Raw genomic sequence first — 23,172 nt, forward strand, 5'->3', positions numbered from 1 at the left:
TTCGATGAATAAATCCTAGCAGATGCTGATAAATCCTACTTAGTGGTATCATGCTGTGCCAATAATCAATAGCAGTTCAGCGGGGCAGATGTCTCTTGAGTGACCTGCCTAGTACTGTCTGACCTCTAACAAAGTAGCTTGAAGTCAGGCCCTTCCTCCAGTGCTCAGATAACATGGTCCAAAGGTGACTGACCAACTTGGGATTCCAAGAAAGTCTGGATATGCTTAAGAGTTGAGTGAGTCCGCCGGACCAATAAAGATGGGAGCCGCCTTAGTAGGGAGGGTATTGGAGAGCGAAAGTACACATCTCTATCAGTGGACTGCAGGAGTGAACGAAGGCTTACCTTAGACTTCTTATACTTGCGGGGGTAGTCAAGGAACCTCTCAGAACTTCAGTTTCCTTAGCTGTGAAGTCAAATTAGCCAGAGGTGGCAGCCCATGCCACTAAACCCAGAATCTTGGGTGGCTGAGGCAGTACCATGTGTTAGAGGCCAGTCAGGACTACGCAAGACATAGCTAAAAAAGAAAAGAAAGACCTACCCAACACTTAACAAACAAGATAGTATCTACCATATTGATTTGTTTAATAGTTAATACTTTATTTGAACTTAGCATATCAACTGGCACAGAGTAAAAGTTTCATTAAACACCACTGTTTTAGTGATACTTTAATAATGAACTGTGTCATTCCGAGAATAATTCGTTGCTGTACTGTCGTCGGGACGAGATGAGGATTCTAAGACCAGTAGGCCAGTCGGCGCCAGCAGCAGGGGTGGCGGCGTGCAGGGAAACACACTGAACCCCCGCTCCCAGGGTCACGTGGCTCGTGGCCGCGCCCCTATCCAGGGAGTCCGGAGCTGCTGCGGCAGCACTCGGTGCGCGTGCGCGGAGGCCTGCGCGCTCTGCGGCGCGGTCCGCGGCGGAGGCGGCTCGAGCGGACAGGGGGTGGCGGATGGCTCTGCGGGACCAGGCGGTCTTCGGACCCGGTTCCCGCGGGTCGTTGGACGAGGCTGGGGCCGAGGGGCGCGAGGCGGCGGCCCTTGCGGCGGCGGGAGTCGCGCTGGAGGACGATGAGGAGGACGATGGCCGCCGGGGCCTGCTGCGCTGGGACGGCTTCTCAGCCTGGCTACACTGCGTGTGTGTGGTGGGCTTCGACCTGGAGCTGGGCCAGGCGGTGGAGGTGAGGCGGAGCCGCACCCTGTCTCCACCCTTGGGCGGCCGGGACCTGGCCGCGGCGCATCCGGGCGTGGCTCGTAGCCCCTGCGCGGCTCAGCTGGGCGGCGCTTCTCCGGCCTTTCGGTGGGAGGATCGTGGGCTGCGGCTAAGGGTGAAAAGTTCTTTGTAGGCCCCTCCTAAATACTTGTTGATGTTCCTCTTTAAAAAAACAAAACAAAACACAGCGATAACTGAAGGGTAGCGGCACCCACAAAAGGCTGCAGCAGACAGGATGTTTGCTTGGAACTTTCAAGAAAGGAACAATACCCCCCCAGCATATGTGAATTATAGTAGCCAAACGTGCACGTCCAATCCTGTGGGCTGACTGTATTGCCAATTGAGTTAACTCATAGATCGGCCCACTAAGTCCGAGTCAAAATGCTTAGCATGCATTTTCTCCCTTTTTCTCTCTGCTTCCCTTTTCTGGGTGGAGTGTTGTTGGGCCCCCATTCCCTCCAAGTCTCTCCCTAGCATTACAAATAGAATTCAGGGCCTTCTGAAAACTAGGCAAGCTCTCAAGAGCTGTTCCCACACCACCTCCCCCGTCCCCTGCTGTTTCTTAATACAGATTCTGTAACAGCTCCCAGAAACCTAATGTCAGTGGGAAAATCTTAGACTTGTAAAAATCTCAGATATCGTAACATCCTTACCTAAAAGGCCTTCGAATCTCACTCATTTTTGCCATCATTTAGTCGCCCCCCCTCTTTTTTGCTAGCATAAAAGGTTTGTCTTAATTTATCCAAGGAAAAAGTTAATAGAAAGGCATATGTTCTGAAGTTTTTAGTATTTTGTTATTGTTCTTTTGGCATCCATGAAAGATTCTAATCTTATTCTAACTTTGGTGGTCTGGTTGTTTCAAACGAGAAACTGCTGCTTGTGTATCCCACCCTCTCTTGTCTTTTGGGTCAGTATTCATTTAAATACTGAAGCTTTCATTAAGATCCAGGCACTATGCGAGTCCGGTGAACATGCACATAAAGTATGGTCTAACCTGTATTTATGGATTGAGACAATAAGGTGGAGACCTAAGAATTAATCTACACAGTCAATAGGATCAAATTTATTGCCTGACATAGTATTCAATAAACATTTGTTGTTAGAGTTAGTACATAGAGCAATTCTGTATTTTATTTGAGACAGGGATAACAATCTCCAAGGACTGAAGACATTTATTTTTAAAGATTTGTTTATATAATGTGTGTGTGAATGTTTTGCCTTCATGTCTGTATGTAGAGAGCATTTGTATCTTGTGCTTGTGGAGTCTGGAAAAGGGGGTTAGATCTACTCGATCTGCAGTCCTTCTGGTCCCGTAGGTGCTGGGAACTGAACTCACATCCTCAGGAAGAGCAGCAAGTGCTCCTAATAGCTGAGCCATCTCTCCAGCCCCTGAAGACCATCTTTTATACTAGTAATTTAATAATAAACTAAAATTACATGTGTGGCAAAATAAAAATTGGAAAGCAGAAGCTGTTATATTTGGTCACATTTTTAAAAAAGATTTATTTATGTGTGGATGTTCTGCTTGCCTGTGTGTCCCAGCTCCACTCTCCTGCCTAGAGGTCAGAAGAGGGCATCAGGGCCTCTGAACTGGGCCGGCAGATGGCTGAGAGCTGCCGCTGAGCCTGGGTCCTCTGGAACCAGAGTGTTCTTACCCAATGAGCCATCTCTCTAGCTCCATTGATTCGTTTTTAAAATCTCATCATTTGGAACATTGCTTTTTCATGAGTATTTTCCTTTTCTTAATAAGCGGAATATCTCGACAAAGTTGAGGTGATGAAAAATAAGTCATTAAAGGTTACATATTAAATTTTATTTCCCACAGCAGTTTTCTTTACGAAGTAGTTCTTAGGTTGTTTTTTTGTTTTGTTTTGTTTTTTGCTTCAAAAAAAATCAACAGTTTGAACTTTCTTGGAAAATAAGACAAAGTTCTGTTTATAGTTAGACTGTTTGAACTAATCCATGGATTCTTTGTTACATTCTGTGTCCAGATTAAGGATCACTGCTTTAAGAAAGATAGGAGAGGAAGGTTCCTTCCTTCATAAAGGATCTAAAGAAAGACAAACACTAGATGTAAGATGATTTTACTTTGAGACCAGATCTCACTCTCCTGGAATACATGTAGCCCAGGCTGGCCTTGAACTCACAGCAGTCTTCCTGTCTCAGTCTACACCCCTCACCACTCTACCTCCTAGCACTGGGATTAACTAGTGGTTTATCTGTGTGCGCGTGTGAGTGAATGGGCATGCGTGTGTGTCACTGTGCGCACAGTGAGTACTGCACAGAACAGGAGCTGATTCCTTTCTTTCATTGTGAGCCATGCTCAGGCCTAAAGACTTGGCAGCTGCAGATTCCCCTAAACAGCTGAGCCTTCTCCCTGGCCCTTAGCTTTATTCTTGGAGACCGGGTCTCCCTATGTAAACCAGGCTGGCGTCAAACTCAGGAGATCCGCCTACTGTCTCCTGAGCACACCACCGTGCCGAGCCTTTTATTTATTTTACTGAAGGAGAAATAGTTCTTTTTAAATTAACATAAAGCAGGAATGAATATATGAAATAGTTGAAGCTATATATATATACACACACACACATATATATATACACATACACATGTATACACATACACACACATATATATATAAGCTGCATGTGTGTTGCAAATGTATAGGAGTAGCAGTTAAGATGTGTTGGGAGTGACAGATGTAGTGGCTACAGCCTAAGTCTGTAAGTGACAACCAGGGAGGCTCAAAAGGAAGATTACAGAATAGCAGTCACAGATGGGGACAGCACAGTCCTGGAAGCTGCCAGCCTCATCAGTCTCAGCATCAGGATTCAGGGGCTCTCTGCTATGCCAGAAAACCTATATATTTACTTCTTTTTTTCATCCTATTTTGTTGTTTTTCAAGACGGTTTCTCTGTGTAGCCCTGGCTGTCCTGAAACTCACTCTGTAGACCAGGCTGGCCTCCAGCTCAGAGATCCACCTTCTGTCTCCTGAGTGGTAGAACTAGTAAAGGCAGATGCAACCACACCACCACCACCGGGCTATACATTTGTTTCTTAGAAATGCACAATCCACACCTAGGATCATTTGACAAAAGATGAGAGCCCAATGAATAATCCAGTTGAAGCCCTGGAGGGATGTCAGCATTCTTTAAAAAGCAAAACAGAACAAAACAAAAGCAAACAAAATGTAGAATTAGAGCCACTTTACATCACCAAAGAGACTGCGTGGAGTAGCAATTAGAAGCCTAGTCTGTGGTGCTGCAGACCTGTAAGCCCAGCACTGAAGAGGCAGAAGGCGGCCATGGCCAGCCTATCCTACAGGGGATTTCCAGGCCAGCCAAGGCTATACTAGGACAACCTGCCCTCCTACAGGCAGCAACAGCAAATAGCACTTGAGTTTGAGCCACATAACCTCTCTGTAGGATAACAGTTACCGCTCTCTCTGTAGGACAACAGTAGTCCTACACCATTGCTTTGTGAGATAAATTAGTGTTGGGAAAGCATTTAGAATGATATTTGAGACAAAACAATGTATTTTGGGTAGCATTGATTTTCTAGAAATGTTTTCAATTTCCTATTTTAAGGTAAGGACTCTGAAATGTAACCAACTTACCCCAAATCATAAAGTTTAGTAAACCAGAATTTTGATTCCTTTGGTTCCAAAAGCTTTATTCGCTCTAATAATGTGAGCTATCCTGAGTAAAAGATGAAGGTACTCGGAGAAATCCGAAGCAGTGCAGACCTGTGAAATGCCAGTGATAACGGAAAGCGAGATTCCTGAGTTACTGGCAGTGACGGCTTGCCTTCCTCAGGGTTTCCCCTTACACAGCAATGCTAAATAAAACATCCCGAGTCCTTCTAACCTGGAAACCTGGAATCCAAATGCCTCAACGTCTTAAAACTTAAGAAATTAGAGTGAACTTTAGGTCTTTAGAGCTTTATATTTCTCATTTAATCAGTTAATAAGAGTCCCTTTAGGTATTACAGGACCAACCTTGAGGGCAGTACTACTAAAGTCTCTTTTGGAATGGAATAATAGCTTGCTTCTCAGCTGTCGTGCTCAGAGGACCCTGTGTTGCTATGTTTCCTGTAATGGGAACGAAGTATTGGACAGTGGTGATATATGAGGGAAAGAAGTTTATTTAGCTCACAGGCCTAGAGGTCTAGTAGTGGCAGTACCATCTGTTATCGAGGGCCTGGCTTCATGACCTTAGCGGGTGACATTACAATGAGAACGTAATGAAGGAGTCATATGGTGAGAAGGAAAGCCAGACCATGGGGTAGTGGGGCAGTTTCTTTTGAAAATTAATGAAAAGAAAATGTAAAGTCCTCTCTAGGACTAATCTCCTTGAGACCGTCATTATTCCTTTCTAGGCCACTAGCTCAGCACTGCACTGGGACCACACTTCCTACATAGGGTACGTACAAACCATGTATGCTAATATATCGAGTGCAGGTGCCTCCCTCGGTGCAGGCATCAGATCCCCCTGGAACTGGGCTGTAAGTGAGGGTGAGGCACCTGACATGGCTGCATGGCTGCTGGAAACCAAACTTGGGTCTTTTAGATGAGCAGTGAGCTACCCACCCTGTTAGGTACCCTGGTTAGGTGTCTTAACCAGTGAGCTACCCACCCTGTTAGGTACCCTGGTTAGGTGTCTTAACCAGTGAGCTACCCACCCTGTTAGGTACCCTGGTTAGGTGTCTTAACCAGTGAGCTACTCACCCTGTTAGATACCCTGTTTAGGTGTCTTAACCAGTGAGCTACTCACCCTGTTAGGTACCCTGTTTAGGTGTCTTAACCAGTGAGCTACCCACACTGTTAGATACCCTGGTTAGGTGTCTTAACCAGTGAGCTACCCACCCTGTTAGGTACCCTGTTAGGCACACGCACACACACAAACGCACACACACACGCACACACACGCGCGCACACACACACGCACACACACACGTGCACACACACATGCACACAAACAACAAACAGTTGAGCTCTTGCTGTGCTGCTGAGGTTGGTGTCACAAGCCCGAGCTCAGGTGATCATGTTGTTTCTGTCTCCTGAATACTGAGACCACAGGCACGGGCCCCTGTGCCCTGATCTCTGGGAGGTGATGAGGTGAGGGTAATTGTTATAAATCTTCATTATTGGGGTTGGGGATTTAGCTCAGTGGTAGAGTGCTTGCCTAGCAACCACAAGGCCCTGGGTTTAGTCCCCAGCTCCAGAATCAATCAATCAATCAATCTTCATTATTATTTAATGAAAGAGTTAAATAAGAGCTGCAGTAAGTTTTCTAATACTTAAGTGAACATTTTCCAATGTGAGATGAGATTTGGAGCCTTTAAAACTTGAAAAATTAATTTTTTTATGTCACCTAATAAAAATAATATATATTTTCATTTAATAAAAGCTATAGAAAAGAAGAAAGGAAGAGCATGTGCTCTGTTTCACGTCCTGGACAGAACTTGATAGGTAAGATCAGAATAGTTGAGCAGTCCTAAGCATGGCCACAGGAAGGTGCAGGAAAATCCAAAGCCCAGGCAAGGGCTGCTAGGGGTTTTGCTTGTTTTAGTTCAGATGTTTGCATAATGTAAGATCTATCCAATTAGAACACAGTTCAGTGATTTTAGTATTTTCCTGAACCACATACCTCATACCACTAATAGATCATTCCCTCCCTTCTAAAAGGAAACCAATGTCTGCTAACAGCCCTTTGTCAGCAGCCCTGGGGCACACAAAAGTCTGTGTTCAATTTTGCTTCCTGTGTACATTTCACATGAATGACTCATACATGTGGCCTCTTCTGGCTGCTTTCACTTCCCATGTTTTCAGGGTCCATCTGTCAGGTGTGTCCAGCCATTTGATATTGCAATACCTCATTGTCTACAAAGGTAATGCTTGAGAACTACAGGACCAAGTCACAAAAGTGTATCTCACAATGTCTAAGTAAGTTTACCATGGGTGCTGGGCTGCCCTCATTGCCTTCCTGGGGTGAGGATGCAGCTGGAGGCTGGACACTGTCTGCTCGTCCTTTATGGCTGAGTAGTGTAGCATGTGTTTGCATGTGCCACATCTGTTTATCTGCTCACTGACAGGAGGTATTTCTGTGGCCACCGTGAGTGCAGCAGGGTACCTGGCACTAGATTTCACAGGGCACCTTTTCCCTACTCTTGGTTGTGTTTATAGAGATAAAGTGACTTGGCTGTATATGACAATGTTTCTACCAGCAACATAAAAGGATTCCAGTTTTTCCTGATCCTTGCTACTCTTATCTGTTCTTTGGAATGTCCAAATGGGTAGGAGTGATCTTTTATCTTGCCTTCATTTGCATTTTCCTTATGACTAAGCTGTTGTCTTCTTGTGCTTCTTAGCTGTTTGTTTGATGCTACCAGAGTTGGATCCAGACTGTTCCACACGACAGCATGGTAGATATGGCTGGCTTAGTTATAGCTCCAGGCCTTTTCTTTTACATGTGTGTACATGTGATACCACCAGTAACTCATGTTCTTAGTTATCTCTTCAGAGACCACAGTCTTCACACTGAAGGCAGCTGTGCAGGGTCATAGCAGATCCATCTACTTTTCTGGAAATAGTTTGTTTAAAACATTTCTTGCCTTGGGATGTAATATATATTACACACATATCCTGTGTAAAGACAAAGTGGTAAAATAAAATGAAACAGTTCATATATGTGTGAATGATTTTTTTTAAAAAACTATTTTTTTTGTGGTCCTACTCAGGCCTTAATTATCTTTGTTTTTCATGCAGTCCCACCTCTATTTGTTGTAACTCAGAAGACTAATACAGTCAGCAGAACCCTTGATGCTCTCCTGCACTTGATTCTTTTACATTTTTATGTATTTATTTGTGCAGTGTGTGTGCGTGTGTGTGCGTGTGCATGTGTATGTGTGTGTGTGTGTGTGTGTGTGTGTGTGTGTGTGTGTGTGTGTGTATAGCATTGGAAGGACAGGAGAACTAAGCATAGAGTTGCTGAAGATAAGTTGTCATAGGCCACCAGCATGACTGAGTTCAACAAGCTCCTGACCAACTCGGCTGCAGTCAAACATCCATTTTTGAGACAGCCTCACCGTGTTGTGCAGGTTGGCTTGGAACCTCCACATGGTCCAGTCTGACCCCAGAATCTTCCTTCCTAGGCTTTTTAAGTGCTAGGATTTAGGCTCATACCAGTTGCCCTGCATATAGTGAGATTTCCATGAACTATAACTGAAATAGAACATGCTAGTAATGGGTTCTAGATGTTGTCTCTGCTTTCACAATTGCAAGTAAAATAATCTCAGCATGAACAAAGGAAGACTTGGATACGTATGAAGTATTCTGCGCTAATACTCATGTCAAATAGAGTGAATTGGGTGTGTCCTCAGATGAAGCAAAGGTGTATTTGTTTTATAAGTCTCTTCTCTGGACTAGAGACTGTCTTAAGTGTAATGACAGAGAGGTAGTTCTTTTATGAATTCCTATTTGGGGAAAAATTGACCATGAATATTTTTTTTCTTTTTGTTTTTTTTTCTTTTTGTTTTTTTTTTTTTCCGGAGCTGGGGACCGAACCCAGGGCCTTGCGCTCGCTAGGCAAGCGCTCTACTGCTGAGCTAAATCCCCAACCCCTTTCTTTTTGTTGTTAAAGGTGACAAAAACCTAGTTCAAGCTGACATGAGAAAACAAAATTATGTTTGTGTGTGTTGGCCTCAACCAATGGTTGGCAGACACTGGACCTCTCCAGCTCCATCCCAACCCTCTTTTTACTTTTTATTTTAAGACATGTCTCACTCAGTTGTCCAGGCCAACTTGGACTCTCTCTCTAGTTAAGGCTGGTCTTAAACTTACATTTTCCTGCCTTTGCTTCTCAAGTGGTTCTGATGATAGACCTGTGCCAGCAGACCTGGTTGTGAAAACAATTTATTGATGAGTGCTCTTTCAAAGTCTGTGATGCAGAGCACAGCTCCACTGATGAGATAAGCACTGCTGTAAGGAGTTAGCTTTTTGCCACCTGTCTCTCTCCTACATTGATTAAAATAATGTAAGACACGAACAGCAGGTAGAAGGTTGTTAGAACACAGTAAACTATCACATTACTAATGTGGAATGTTTTAAATATATTTACGTACTTCTTTTCTTATTTTGAAGCTAAGCATGGAACCTAGCGCCATATACTCTTAATGCCGAGCTCTATCCCAGCTACAGTAGGAGGTTTTGTTGGAAGCAAAGAGTATTGAAGAAATTGACATGTGGAAACAAACCAGTTTGAGCTCTAGCTCAGAGTTAGATGAGAAAAAGCGCTTAAGATATTAGGAGAAAGATCACGAAGCCACTGTTGCTTCCTGAATTCCCATAACTTCTGATCCCATTTGTGTTGTTGATGTTTTTCTTCAACAGAACACTCTATATGCAACCCCCTCCCCCCCAACACACACACACTTTTTGAGACAAGGTCTCAAGTATATCAAAATGATCTTGAACTCTTGTTACCAAGGAAGATCTTGACCTTGAACTTCTGATCTGATCCTCTTGTCTCTAGAATTATAAGCATGTGCTACTGTGCCAAGTTTATATGGCTCTGGGGAGCAAACTCACAGTTCCATTAGTGCTAGGAAAACATTCTACAATTTCCTGCCTCATTTTGAATCTTTACTGCTGGAATTTTCCCCCTAATCTACTTTTTTTTTTAAAGATTTATTTATTTATTATATATAAGTACACTGTAGCTGTCTTCAGATACACCAGAAGAGGGAATTGAATCTCTTTACAGATGGTTGTGAGCCACCATGTGGTTGCTGGGAATTGAACTCATGACCTCTGGAAGAGCAGTCGGGTGCTCTTAACTGCTGAGCCATCTCTCCAGCCCCCCCACCCCAATCTACTTTTAAACAATTACATTTTGCCGTTAAGCATTACTGTGGTGCTGGGAATTGAACCTGGGATCTCAAGCATGCTAAATAAAAGCTTTTCTCCCAACCCTGTAATTTCAAAATATAAATTATATGGCATGATTTAGAAAGGCAGTATCATGATGTATGGCTGTAATCCTAGCACTTGGAAGGTTGAAACAGGAGGGTTGATTCAGTTTGAGGCCAGCCTGGGCTACATAGTAAAATTCTCTCTCAAAGAACAAAACACCTAAAACAAAACAAAGTTGCAAATTCTCAAAGAAAACAAAACAGCAGCAACAATAACAACAAAAACAAATCCAGGTTTGGTAGTTCACATCTGTGATTCTAGCACTTGGAGCAAAAGATCAGGGGTTCAAGACCGTCCTTACTACACAGTCGAGCGGTCTCCAACAAACCAAGACAATGAAAGATAAACTACTTCAAACTGAAGGTTGTAGACTTTGAGTCATCATGCTGAGTATATAGAAAATATTAAATTCTAAGCCATGTATACATTTGCAGCTCTCTCAGTCTCAGTTTGGTGTGGGATATATGAGATTCTGTAACAAAAAAAACCCAAAAAACACAAACAAATAACCCCTCCCCCCAAACCAACAACAATAACAAAACGACAGAAAAAGTATTGAGTAACAATACTGCTGGAGGAGAAAGGGGTGGTTTCCTTTTCTTTTTAGAATTTTTTTGAGACAAGAGTTGTGTTTAACCCGAGCTGTCCTGAAACTTACCCTGTGCTGCCCAGGCTAATCTCAGACCCATAGTGATCTTCCTGCCTCAGTCTCCTGTGTGCTGAGATTATTATAGACTTTTACCACCACACCCTGCTAAAACCTACTTTTTAGTCACTCGGGGAAGTGGGCTGATCTGTAGGATGATGTCTGTGTCCTCTACTGACTGTTGCTGGTTCTGGCAGGAGCTGCTTTGGCCCCGACCTCCTTCCACTACAGAGACTGATAGGCAGCTGTTTTCCTCAAAGGGTTCTATGGTCACTGCAGGTGCTAAACTAGGGAAAGACAGTTATTCAAAGGAATGGGGTGTGTGTGGTTATGATAGGCTGTATGGTAGACATTTTTTAAATTTTAGGTAATTTTTTTCCTCTAAGTATTTTGATGTATAGTACTCATGGATTCAACTGAAAAGTTATTTCTTGAACAAGTATGAGTCAAAATAGAGATTATGTTTTCTTTAGATTTTAAGTTTCAAACAGGAAGAGAAGGCGTTTAGGTCTCACCAGTCTTAGAGCTAATTTTGATGTAATTTTTAAAGCTAATGTAACTTCTACTTAGTTCTTCTTAGCTCCTTCCTTTTTTTTAATTACTAAAAAATATTTTTATTTATGTGTGAGACAGAGTTTCTGGGCTAGCCTTGAAGGGGCTCAAGGTAGTCTCTTGATAAAGCCTTACAAGTGTCTGTGACTACGGGTGACACCACAGCCCCAGCTCTGATTTCTTAAAACCTTTTTGGCTATACTCAACTAGAATTCAGGCATCCCCATTCTATGCTAACATAAATTAACTTCTTTCTTCCAGGTAATTTATCCTCAGCATTGCAAACTCACTGATAAAGAAGTAAGTAAATGCGTCTCTCTGTGTAGTCTGCTGTCCTTTTGCCTGTTCCTGTTGGAGTGTGCGGACCAGCATCCATGACTCTGCTTTTCCCTTTCAGAAAACGAACATTTGCTATTTGTCCTTTCCAGACTCAAATTCAGGTAACATTCATAAGACATTTCTTTTGAATCTTGTTCTATGTATAAAGTATGGTTTATAGTCTTCATATGGCAAGTAGCAACATGGCATGTTAGACTGCATGATCCATTTTAGCTCAGCACTTCACTGACTTTGAGGTTTGTTTAATGATGCCTGTCATTACTGATTTCACTTTGTTCAGCTCTTAAGGTTACTGTTACGGTGTGATAAGGTAAAACATTACAAAGAACGATACATTCTTAAAATAAAGACAAGATCATTTATTTGGTAACTTATAGTGTATAGTTTATTTTCAGTTCAAAACTTAAAAATTTGCCTGGAACTGTGTAAAAGCAGTAAACGTTTTTTTTAAATGATGTGTGTATATGAATGTGGGTTTGTGCACATGAGTGTAGTGCTCTCAGAGGCCAGAAGAGGTCAGCAGATATCCCCACCCTGGAGCTGGGGCCTAAGGCAGTTAAGAGCCTCTCTGGTCCTCTACAAACTCTCAACACTGAGCCATCTCCCTAGCTCCAAGTTTTCCCAAAACTCAGGAACCAGCAAGAATATAGTGGTGAAATACTGTCATCAATTATTTCCAGTTGTTTATATGAGTTGACTGCATCATGTAAAGCTCTTGAAATAGTGCTTTGTTTATAGACCGTGGACACATTTGCCTGTTATTAAGTTGCTTTCTCTGGTTCCTATGAGCTGTGCTTGTGTGGTCCTAACCATTGATACCTCTCAGGCTACCTCTGTATTTTACTTTCAAGACAGCTTTATAAACTTACAGTGACCAGAACACTCAGCTTCTCAGGTCACACAGAGGGAACCCTTAAAGTAGACTTCAGTTTTCTTACCTTTTGTGCTTATTTCTAATGTCCTGACAATTTACCTGATTTGAGAGATTTGACAGACTATTATTAATTTTCTTTCTGTATAAATGCTTGCAGTTTTTTTCCTTCTTATGTATGTGGAGCTAAGCCTTGGTGAAAGACATGAAAGAAAATTAGTTTCTTACTAATTAGATATTGTTCTCCATCAAGTCTAGCAGGTCTTTTGTTCGTATCTGAACTGATTTAGACCCTTTAATGGTTTTGGTCCATAATGCTAACTGTCTGTCATAGCAACCCCCACCCCCACTCTGTGTGTGTGTGTGTGTGTGTGTGTGTGTGTGTGTGTGTGTGTGTGTGTGTGTGTGTTATGGTTGCACGTGCCATGGCTGGCACGGTCAGCAGACCACTTCATAGGACTGATGTTTCTTGTCATGTAAGTGGGTTCCATGGGTCGATAAAGGTAATAAGTGCCTTTATTCTCTGAACCATCTTGCCGACCTAAGATTCTAACCTCTCCCTAGAGATGACATTGACTAGAATCAGTATAAACAACTTTGCTAAATAACTTCTATAGTTTTCCATACATGTTTACCTTCCCACAGTTTACTAATTCTAAAAGGGTAAGTTTTTTAATGTGTCTGGACAAATTTCTGAATTTAACCTTTTAAAATTGTGTCAAGTTCCCTTTGGATGTTAACATTTTCTGTAACATTTTCAGAAACATATAAAATAAGTCTTTTCTGTTGCCCACTACCCTCCACTCCGACCTCCAGTTTTTTGAGAAGAGTTTCTCTGTAACTACTCTGGCTGTCCTCAAACTCACTTTGTAGACCAGGCTGCCTTCAAAGATACAAAAATCTGTCGCCTCTGCCTCCAAAGGGCAGGGATTAAAGGTGCAGCACGGTGCCTGGCTAAGTGTTTTTATTTAAATGTTTTATTGTTATTGTTCAATTTAATACACAGATCCTAGCTACTGAGCCCCAGAGACTAGAGGAAGAACTTCCCTTCTCCTCCAAATAAGACTAAAAGCTAAATACTTGGTATTTTGACAGCCTTTAAAATTTTTAATTAATTAATTAATTAATTTGTATCACTGGGAATTAAAACTTTGATCTTGAGCATGCCAGGCAAGAATTCTTATCACAGAACTACCTGATAGCCTTTTTTTGTTTTGGTGGTTTGGTTTGGTTTTCTTCGGTTTGTTTTTTTTTTTTTAATCTATCTATCTATCTATCTATCTATCTATCTATCTATCTATCTATCATTGTTTGTTTGTTTGTTTGTTTGTTTGTTTTGAGATAGTGTTTTACTTCATAGCCCTGGCTGTCTTGGAACTTACTATGTAGACCAGGCTGGTCTTGAATGCCCAGAGATCCTCTTGCCCCTGCCTCCTAAGTGCTGGGATTAATGACCCACACCTGGCACTTGATAGCCTTTTTAATAAATTATTTAATAGTATCTGTATAGGTCATTTATAAGTTTAAATGGCATTGGATCCCAGTGTGTCACAAGCACATGCCTACCCAAGAGTTCTCTGGACCTGAATGAAGACAGATAACAATAGCTAATTTTGATATGCCTTGACTAGCTCAATGACCCGGCATTCTACTCCTCCCTGAGGTTAACATACATTCTACCCTCCAACTTTCCTATGTCAGCTTGCTAAATCAACATTTCATCTCTGCTACCCCAGAGCCAGTCGTGGGAGTGTCCACTAATCCTTACCTGTTAGTTGCTTTTCTTCCTGTAGCTCTTACATCCGATCCTTCTCCCTCTGAGTCATGGTGAGCCTCTGTCTCCTCTCTCTGGTCCTTTGTCTTTCTGCCCAGACATTGGCTGTATGGCAATTCTTTTTATCAATCAAAGCCAGTTGGTGGCAGGGACCCTGAGGTCTGGAATTGAGGCTTTTTGGGAGCCAAAATAAAACAAAGCATTAGAACCAATTCCCAACATCATAAATCTATATAAATAAAAATTCTAATCTTTTAGGCATATGAATGACCTATAGAATGTTTTTTAAAGTATCTTTTTAATAAACTCCATATCAAATGAATTATAGTTCATTTTACTCAAAGCCTGGTTGGAACGTATTAGCGAGATTGGCAAAAGACTGTGAAAGCAGACCTTGATGGTCTAACAGATGAACATGATCTGGAGACCACTTCAGCGCCCAGAGTTCTCGTGGCTCTCCATCCAAACCACTGTTTTCCCTCTGTGTCCTGCAAAAATGGAAGTTATAATTACACTGCCAACTTTGAGATTGATTTAAAATTTCCAAAATAGCTTTTATTGCTGTGGAAGGAAACCTTGGCACAGCAGAGCAGACTTTAGGAAAGAGTCATAAATCAGGGCTTCCTTCCTGTGGTACAGCCCCCAAACACACGTACAAAGTAGACTAGTACTTTAGACTGTATGAAGACTACACAGAAGACAGTGTTTTTTATAAGTTACAAGGAAGCGATGGTTTGTTGGGCCTGTAACTGTCCGCTTGTGCACACGCCTTTGATCATCATGAATTTAGAAAACTTGGGCTGGTCCTTGTTTCTGTCCCATGCATTTTTTTTTTTTTCTGAGTAAAAATTTAGAGTGTGCTTGCTGTCAGCCACAGTAGCCAACCTTTCCCTCATTGTTTACCATCGTCACCAACTGAATGCATGGGCTCCTTCAGCCTAATCTTCACGGACAGTAATCTTCACATTTTATATGTCAAGGGAGAAAACATAGGCTCAGTAGAGAGGATTTTAAGTAGCAATGAATTCAAGGAAGAAACAGACCTCGTGGGTAGACTTGGCTGCAGACAATATTTGTGTCAAAGAGAAAGGACATTGTAATATACTGTATACTCCTTAAATTATCTGTGCTGAAAGGCCTGTTTTTGCTTTTTTAATGTCTGTATGGACCAATACATTTGTAAAATACATGCTAAAGAAAAGATCAGAAAAAGTGAAATTCGAAAAGTATTAGCAAAACCAAACCAAACCATAAATTTGTCACGCTAACATCAGATTGCTAGAAGAACTTTAAGTGTATTCGATGTACATGTTCCTTTGGTCACACGCCAGTAGCCAGTTTATGAAGTGGTATTAGTGCAGCACTCCTACACTTCCACTGCTCAAAGTCTGTGCTTGTACACTTGCACACATCTACACTTGCTCACTTCTGTATTTCCAAACTTCTGCACTTCTATACCTTTGCACCTATACGTGTCTGTGCTTCTACACTTGAGATGATGTGACCAAAAGTACTGTCTGTGAGCAGTCCCACCACAGCCACAGTAGTCACGGCCGGGTGGACGATGCAGAGGAGAGCCTTTGTCCTTTGCTTCTTTGTTGGTTGCTGTTGTTGTGATGGTCATCAGACTAGCTTGGATTGTAATATTCTTTCCATCTTCCTATTCTGGAATTATAGACATATTCCAATATGCCTTAAAGTTTTATCTTAGTCATATGTATTCTGAGCCACACCATATGTGTGTTTGTGATAAGGTAGAAATTGTCTTTTAAAGTTGTCTGTGTCATCAGGAAAAATACTTATTTTTTCTTTACTCTTTGAGTGACTGTTCTGGTATAAGAAGATTCTCTGCTTACCTTTAACTTTTCTATCTCAGTTCAGGTAAAAGAAGCTTTAAAATTACTCTATACTAATCTTAAAATGGCAGATCTATCTGCTGTCTGGCATTCTTGTAGGAAGAACCATGGCTGAATGCACTGGTACTTTTTGAATGGTCAGTTTGGCCAGAGACGAATGAATTGGACAACTCTGACCTAAAGAGCTTGGCCTTTGAGAAAGGCTTTTGTTAAATGAAGTCAGGAAAGCATTTTCAGTATCTGTTCTGATTGTCAGTGAAATATTGAAAGCAAACCATAGCTGTGTTGGGTGGCTGGGTCAGCAGCAGGAGTACCTGCTGTTTTATAAAAGACCCAGAGTCCATTTCCAGCACCCACATGGTGGCTCACAACTGTTTGTAAGTCAAGTTTCAGAGGGATCTGATGCCCACTTCCAGCCTTCCTACTACACACACATGTGTGCAGGCTAACACTCATACAGATACAATTAAAATAAAATAAACCTTAACAAGAACAGCTTGGGGCTGAGGAGATGATTCTGTCTGTAAAGGGCTTGCCATGCTCACAGGTATATATGTGTACATGCAAACTATGCATCCCATAACGTGCTGTTTATTCAAAATACCATTCAGTCTGTTGGAGCAGCTCGTTTCATGACTGCAGACAGGAAACAGAGAGCACAGCCGAAAGGAGCTCAGTGCAAAGATGTTTTCAGGGACACGCCCCAGTGACCTGCTTCTTCAAGTTAGGCTCTGTCTTCCAAAGTTTTCAGAACCTCCAAAAGTAGTGCCATTAACTGGGTACTTAGCTTGCTAATAAATGAGCCCTTTGTGGGAACACTTTATATTATTCAAACTAGCATTTTCTAAAGAGAAATCTGAGTCATCAATATATAAGTTTAATTAAAACAATACTAGACCACATCACAGAGCATTTTTCTCTGCTTAAATAGGTAAGCAAAACTAAATCTGGGTGTGTGGTATGTACTTGTAACCCTAGAACTCAGGAGACTGAGGCAGGAGGATTTTGAGTTTGATACCAGCCTTGGCTGCATGGTGAGTTCCAGTCTAGCCTGAAACATAGCAAGACGTTGTTTCAAAACACAAAGAAACTCGGTTTCTTTCATTTCTTCTCTCTTATAGCAAAGAAATACTAGTGTCTATAATTGCCATTAGGTATACGTACATAATATGGCTTTTAAAAAGGTTGAACAAATTGTGAAGTTTCTGTGTCCTGCTTAGAATGTCACATAAAATAAAATAAGTTACCTGTATGATGATAAATTTTGGGCATTATTATACATGTTCACATCATGCATGTTGGTGCACATGTGCCAATGTGCTGCCATGTATGTGTGGAGGCCAGAGGACAATTGTCAGGTGTCTGTTCTCTATTTTCATCTACGGGCTCTGGGGTTTGAACTCAGTTCATCTGATTCGAGTAGAAAACACTTTTACCTGGATTGGATGTTTTACCAGCTCGTATGCTTTAGTAAACTAAGTTTTAGAGTATTAATAGTTTTTTAAAGTAATTATTGCCTGACAAATTTAATTAAAATTTGCATTTCAAGAGGCTTGTTGGAATGATTAAAGTTGAAAATTAATTGCTAATTCAGATGATTAAGATGATAAGTTGATTATGGACTCTTACTGAATCTTATATGATATGTGTTATTAAAGGCCTTCTCATTGTGAAATGTAAATCACACTCAGGACCATTTAGTAGAGTAGTGCCAGCACCTGGAACCCCCTCAAGCCTCTTCTGATTCATCCCTCCCTCCTCCAAGTGACTGTTAAAATCCTCCCCCTTCCCCTACCCCCTCCTCCCCCTCCTCCTTCTCCTCCTCCTCCTTCCCCTACCCCCTCCTCCCCCTCCTCCTTCTCCTCCTCCTCCCTCTATCCCCTCCTCCTTCTCCTCCTTCCCCTACCCCCTCCTCCTCCTCCTCCTTCTCCTCCTCCCCCTCCTCCCCCTCCTCCTTCTCCTTCTCCCTCTCCATCCCCCTCCATCCGTTTGTCCCTCCTTCCCTCCCTCCCTCCCTCCCTCCCTCCCTCCCTTCCTTCCTTCCTCTTCCTAATCACTGGTCCATGTATCCTAAAACATTACAGCTTTGTCTACTTTTAAAAGGTTATACATTTGGAAACTGGTGTGTAGTCTAGTGGGGTGGTGCTTACCTAGCACACAAATATTATCTTTGGTGTATTAGGTATTATCTTTGGTGCCGTTCCCTTCATGATGACATGACTGATCTCAGCACTGGGGAGGGAGAGACAGGAGGGTCAGGGGTTCAAGGCTGCTTAGCAAGTTTGAGGCCAACCTGAGCTCCATGGGAGCCTATGTAAATGTAGCTTTTATTCTCCTAATGTAATTGTTGTCTAGGACGCGTACTGCCTGACTGCTAACCTAGACCCAGTCCTGGAAGCTTCTAGCCTCTGTAAAATCTTATCTAGACCTCGAACATTTTCCGCTTCTGAGACTTCCTGCTGAACAAGCTTACCCCTTGTTGTTCTTTCTGAACTTTAGCTGGCTGGTCAACTCAGCTGTTCAGGCTCAAACTCCCCTTCAGGCTTCAAGATTCAAATCTGACTTCTCTCAGCCTCTGACTGAACTGCCCTGCTTGGCCTCACACTGACTCTGGCAATCTGGTCTAGTCTTCTGGCGCCTCATTCTCTGGCGTGTTCTGTCCTCACCAGTGTCTAGCTTGTTCTCTCTTCACCCTGTCTCTGTAAAACTCTCCCGATAAAACTACCTCCTCTCTCTGCCCTTCAAGTACCTTCCCCCTCCGCTCTCTTCTCGTGAGAGTTGGGCATAGTCTGTTCTGTCAAATCTGTCTCTGATTCATCACTTTGTCTGCCACTCCACTAAACATCACTTTCAAACATGGACGCCTCCTTCTACAAACTAACCTTCATTGTTTGGGACTAAAGGTTTGTGCTAAGGCTGAGCCACAGCACAGCTAGGAACAGGTTTGTCCATTAAACAGTCTCAAGGTTCACAGTGTGATCAGTTACGCTGCAACAACTCTATATCCAAAAGAGTTTTTAAAAAAAAATTATATAAATGAGTATGGTGGCACATGCCTTTAATCCTAGCACTTAGGAGACAGAGGCAGGGGGATCACTTAGTTAAAAATCTCACAACTCCACATAGAGAATTCAGGATATCCAGGGCCACATAGTGAGATGCTGTCTCAAAGACAAAACAGAGAAAGTTCATATAGCCATAGATTGAAATAAGAGGTAGGTGTAGGGATGTGTGCATGTGTGTGTACGTGTGTGTGTGCGTGTGCGTGTGCGTGCGTGTGTGTGTGTGTAAGAGAGAGAGAGAGATGTGTGTGTATGTGATGTGTGTATGTGTATGTAATGTGTGTGTCTTCATTTGTTTATATATGTAAGACGATATCTTTTTTTTTTTCTTTTCTTTTTTTCGGAGCTGGAGACCGAACCCAGGGCCTTGCGCTTGCTAGGCAAGTGCTCTACCACTGAGCTAAATCTCCAACCCCTGTAAGACAATATCTTATGTAAACAAATTAAAAGAAAAAAAAAAAGAGTGGCATTGGGAAGAGAATTAGGAAACTGAAGAGACTTAGGAATTAAGATGGAGCTTATCTCTAACATGGTGGCCTGTAGCAAGGCCAGAATTTCTTTATTTTATTCTTTTTAAGACAGGGTCTCACCCTGTGGCTCTGGCTGTTGGCCTTAAGACTCCAGACTGCTACTGGCCTCTGCCTCCCAAGCACTGAGATTAAAGGTGTGCACCATGATGTCCTAGAATTTTTAGGCTTATTTTTCTTATCTAAAATATGAAGAACTGAATAAAAATTATCTCTAAGGTTCTTTCACTGTGATGTTGATGAAACTGGATAAATGTCACATGAAGCTGTCCTGACTTCTTTCTCTTTTTGTTTTCGTTAGGTTGTCTAGGAGACACCCAGTTTTGTTTTAGATTCCGCCAATCTTCTGGGAGGAGGGTCTCACTGCACTGTCTTCTTGATGAATTTGACAAAGATTTACCAGTTTACTTAAAGGTGGGAAAGCCCTGTCTGAGGGAAGCCCTGGCACTTGTTTCTTTAGAGCTGGTGTACTCAGTCACCTTTGGTAACATTCCAGCGTTGTGTGCCCTTTGAGGGTTATTTTATTATGTAGCTGGGTTTCTTAAATAAGGGATAAGGATCCCATATATGAGATGTGAGTGGAATTGACTCTAAAGTTACTCTTCTGGAAATGATGCTATAATAAATTATAAAAACTGACTAGCATGGTGAGGTGCTTTGCTTGGTAGAGATCTGTTGAGATGGACAGGTGGGGTGCCATTATATGATAAATACCATCGTATTCAAGTGATCTCCCCTCAGATTTTATTATAACTTAGAGGTATTTACTGCAAATTTTAAGGAAACAATATAGCATTAGAGAAAATACTGAATTGATGGCTTTCTGATTTCAATTTACAAGTCTAGATGTGAGTTAAAAACATAAGCTGCTGGGGTCCTAGGGAGTCCCACCTTCAGTTAGGTTGCAGTCATAATCCCCAGGCTAGTCGGCAGGTCCTTTGTTCTCCTGACTGCTGTTTGTGGTAAGAAGGGGTAGCTTCTGTGTGTCATTACATGTTGACTTGGGCTACTAAAGAAGCCCAGTGTATTGTTAAAGAATATCTGTGTATACGTATATACATATGCACACACACACATATACATGCACACACATACAGACACACACATCAATTCTTTGTCTTCTTTCATAGAAAGATCCTGCATACTTTTATGGATATGTGTATTTTCGACAAGTTCGAGATAAAACTCTTAAAAGAGGCTACTTCCAGAAGGTAATTTTTATGTGCACTATTAAAGTATTTTATGTTATGACTAGGGAAGCAAGAGCTGGACTTAATGGTGTCTATCTGTAGTCTAAACATTTGAGAGGTGGAGATAGAAAAATCTGGAAGTCTAGGCCAATGTGGGCTACCTAGGACCCTGTCTCAATTCCCCATCCCAAACTTAAACTTAATCATGTCTGAGTTTCTGTGTTTTTGCCTGAGTTTTTTTGTTATAGGCACCTGCCCCATTTTTATTATTGTTTATTTATTTACTTAAAGACAAAGTCTGACTATATATGTAACCCTGGTTCTGGAACTTGCTATTTAGACCTTATTGGCCTTGTTCTCACAGAAATCCACTTGCCTCTGCCTCCTGGGTGCTGAGATTAAAGGTGTGTGCCACCATGTTCTGCAATTTAAAAATTTTTATTACATATTTTATGTATGAGTGTTCTGTGTGCATATATACCTGTATATCAGGAGAGGGCATCAGATTCCATTACACTTGGTTGTGAGCCACCATGTGATTGCTGGGAATTGAACTCAGGACTTCTGGAAGAGGTGCTCTTAACTTTCCAGTCCCCATATTCCATAAATTTTAATTTGTTCTCTCTGTACTTTTAGAAGAAGGGAGAAAGTAAACAAATTATAATATTCTTACAACCCATAAAAACCTGCAGGTTTTTTTTAATGAGTTAATAAGTAAAATTTAGCCACATCTTAGTCAAGTTTTACTTTCAACCTAAATATGCAATCTTTTTTCATAAATTAAATGAAAAAAGGAAAATTCCTATTCTAATGTCAGATAAGGTTAAAAAATAAAAGTAGTTTAGAGGATGGAGAGATGGCTTAGTAGTTAAGAGCATTTGCTGCTATTTCAGAGGACATACGTTCAGTTCCCAGCACCCATAGTGGACAGCTTGCAAGGACCTATAACCAACTCCAGGAGATCTGCATCCCTCTTCTGGTCTCTGTGGACACCCACACATATAGACATGAATAAAAAAAAAGCTTAATTAAAAGGAGCAGCTTTCAATGAAAAAAAAACTTACATTTAAAAATCACTGTAATTTGTATCTAAAGTGATCATACTGAAAGTTGCAATTTTTAAGTTTGTAGCTAGGCTAGAACAGCTGGACTGTAGAACATAATAGGCAAAGGGATTTGGGCCAAGCATCATGGTTTGTTTTTCCTTAGTAGAAAGGCTTCGTGTGGCTGGACAGTGATGGCACACCATTAACCCTAGCACTCAGGAGGCAGAGGCAGGTAGATCTCTGATGTTGAGGCCTGCCTGGTCTACAGAGCTAGTTCCAGGAGAGTCAGGGCTGTATAGAGAAACCCTGTTTCAATGAGCGAATGGATGGAGAAATGAATGAATGATTGAATGACTTCAGGTGGCTAATTTCTTATATATGTTGTATATATAAAATATATGTATATAAAATATATATGTAGGCTTCCTAGATTCTCTCTGTTGCTGTGATAAAATACCTTGACCCAAACAGCTGAGGGGAGAATGTAGCTTACGTTAGCGGTAGTCCCAGGTTGTAGCTCAGCCTGTTCTTTTCACTCTGGGACAGTTCAGGACCCCTGCCTAGAGAATGGCTTCATCCTCAGTGGGTAGGGTTTTCTACCTCCATTAACATAGTGAGGGAAATCTCAGACATGGGCCAACCTGATACAGAGGATTATTCGCTTATGCTCTTTTCCCAGGTGGTTATTGATTGTTTGGGAGTTAAAACTAACAGTGACACTTGGCTTTTAAAGCTGTCCCTTACATTAGTCTGTTTTGGGGGAAATTGTTTGGCCTGAAGAGCAGGAATATCTGTGAAAATGCCTTTAGTTCTCAAAGCGGTGGTTCCACCCTTCCTAGTGCTGTGACTCTTGAATACAGTTCCTCATGCTGTGGTGACCTCAATATAAATTATTTCTGTGGCTACTCATAGCTGTAATTTGCTACTGTTGTGGATCATAATGTAAATATCTGATGTACAGGATATTTAATGTACAACCCCTGTGAAAAAGTCTTTTGATCCCCAAGCAGTTGTGATCCCCAGGTTGAGAAACAGTCTTAAATCATAATGAGATTAAAGCTTCTCATTTCTCAGTTATGACTTTGCATTTTCTTTTTAACCATCTGCTGTAAAAAATAACTATCAA

At 41.7% G+C, this 23,172-nt stretch overlaps 1 protein-coding gene across 3 annotated transcripts in view; it reads left to right on the forward strand.

The window, feature by feature from the left end:
- Nucleotides 1-881: 881 nt before the first annotated feature.
- The window catches only part of Dennd6a (DENN domain containing 6A), a 48,384-nt gene continuing 26,093 nt past the window's right edge, over nucleotides 882-23,172 (forward strand). Inside the window, exons 1-5 of one of the 3 annotated variants that reach the window (XR_015639381.1) lie at nucleotides 882-1,180; nucleotides 11,643-11,681; nucleotides 11,779-11,821; nucleotides 20,112-20,224; nucleotides 20,941-21,021. Coding sequence is in view for 1 of the 3 variants with exons in the window: in NM_001134467.1 (NP_001127939.1) it covers nucleotides 953-1,180; nucleotides 11,643-11,681; nucleotides 11,779-11,821; nucleotides 20,112-20,224; nucleotides 20,941-21,021 (504 nt within the window). In the remaining 2 variants the exon portion in view is untranslated. The remainder of the gene's footprint in view (nucleotides 1,181-11,642; nucleotides 11,682-11,778; nucleotides 11,822-20,111; nucleotides 20,225-20,940; nucleotides 21,022-23,172) is intronic. The other 2 variants (NM_001134467.1, XM_087588046.1) reach the window with 2 other exon arrangements.

The sequence above is a fragment of the Rattus norvegicus genome, chromosome 16, assembly GCF_021556685.1.
Source record: "Rattus norvegicus strain SHRSP/BbbUtx chromosome 16, alternate assembly SHRSP_T2T, whole genome shotgun sequence".
Lineage (NCBI taxonomy): Eukaryota > Metazoa > Chordata > Mammalia > Rodentia > Muridae > Rattus > Rattus norvegicus.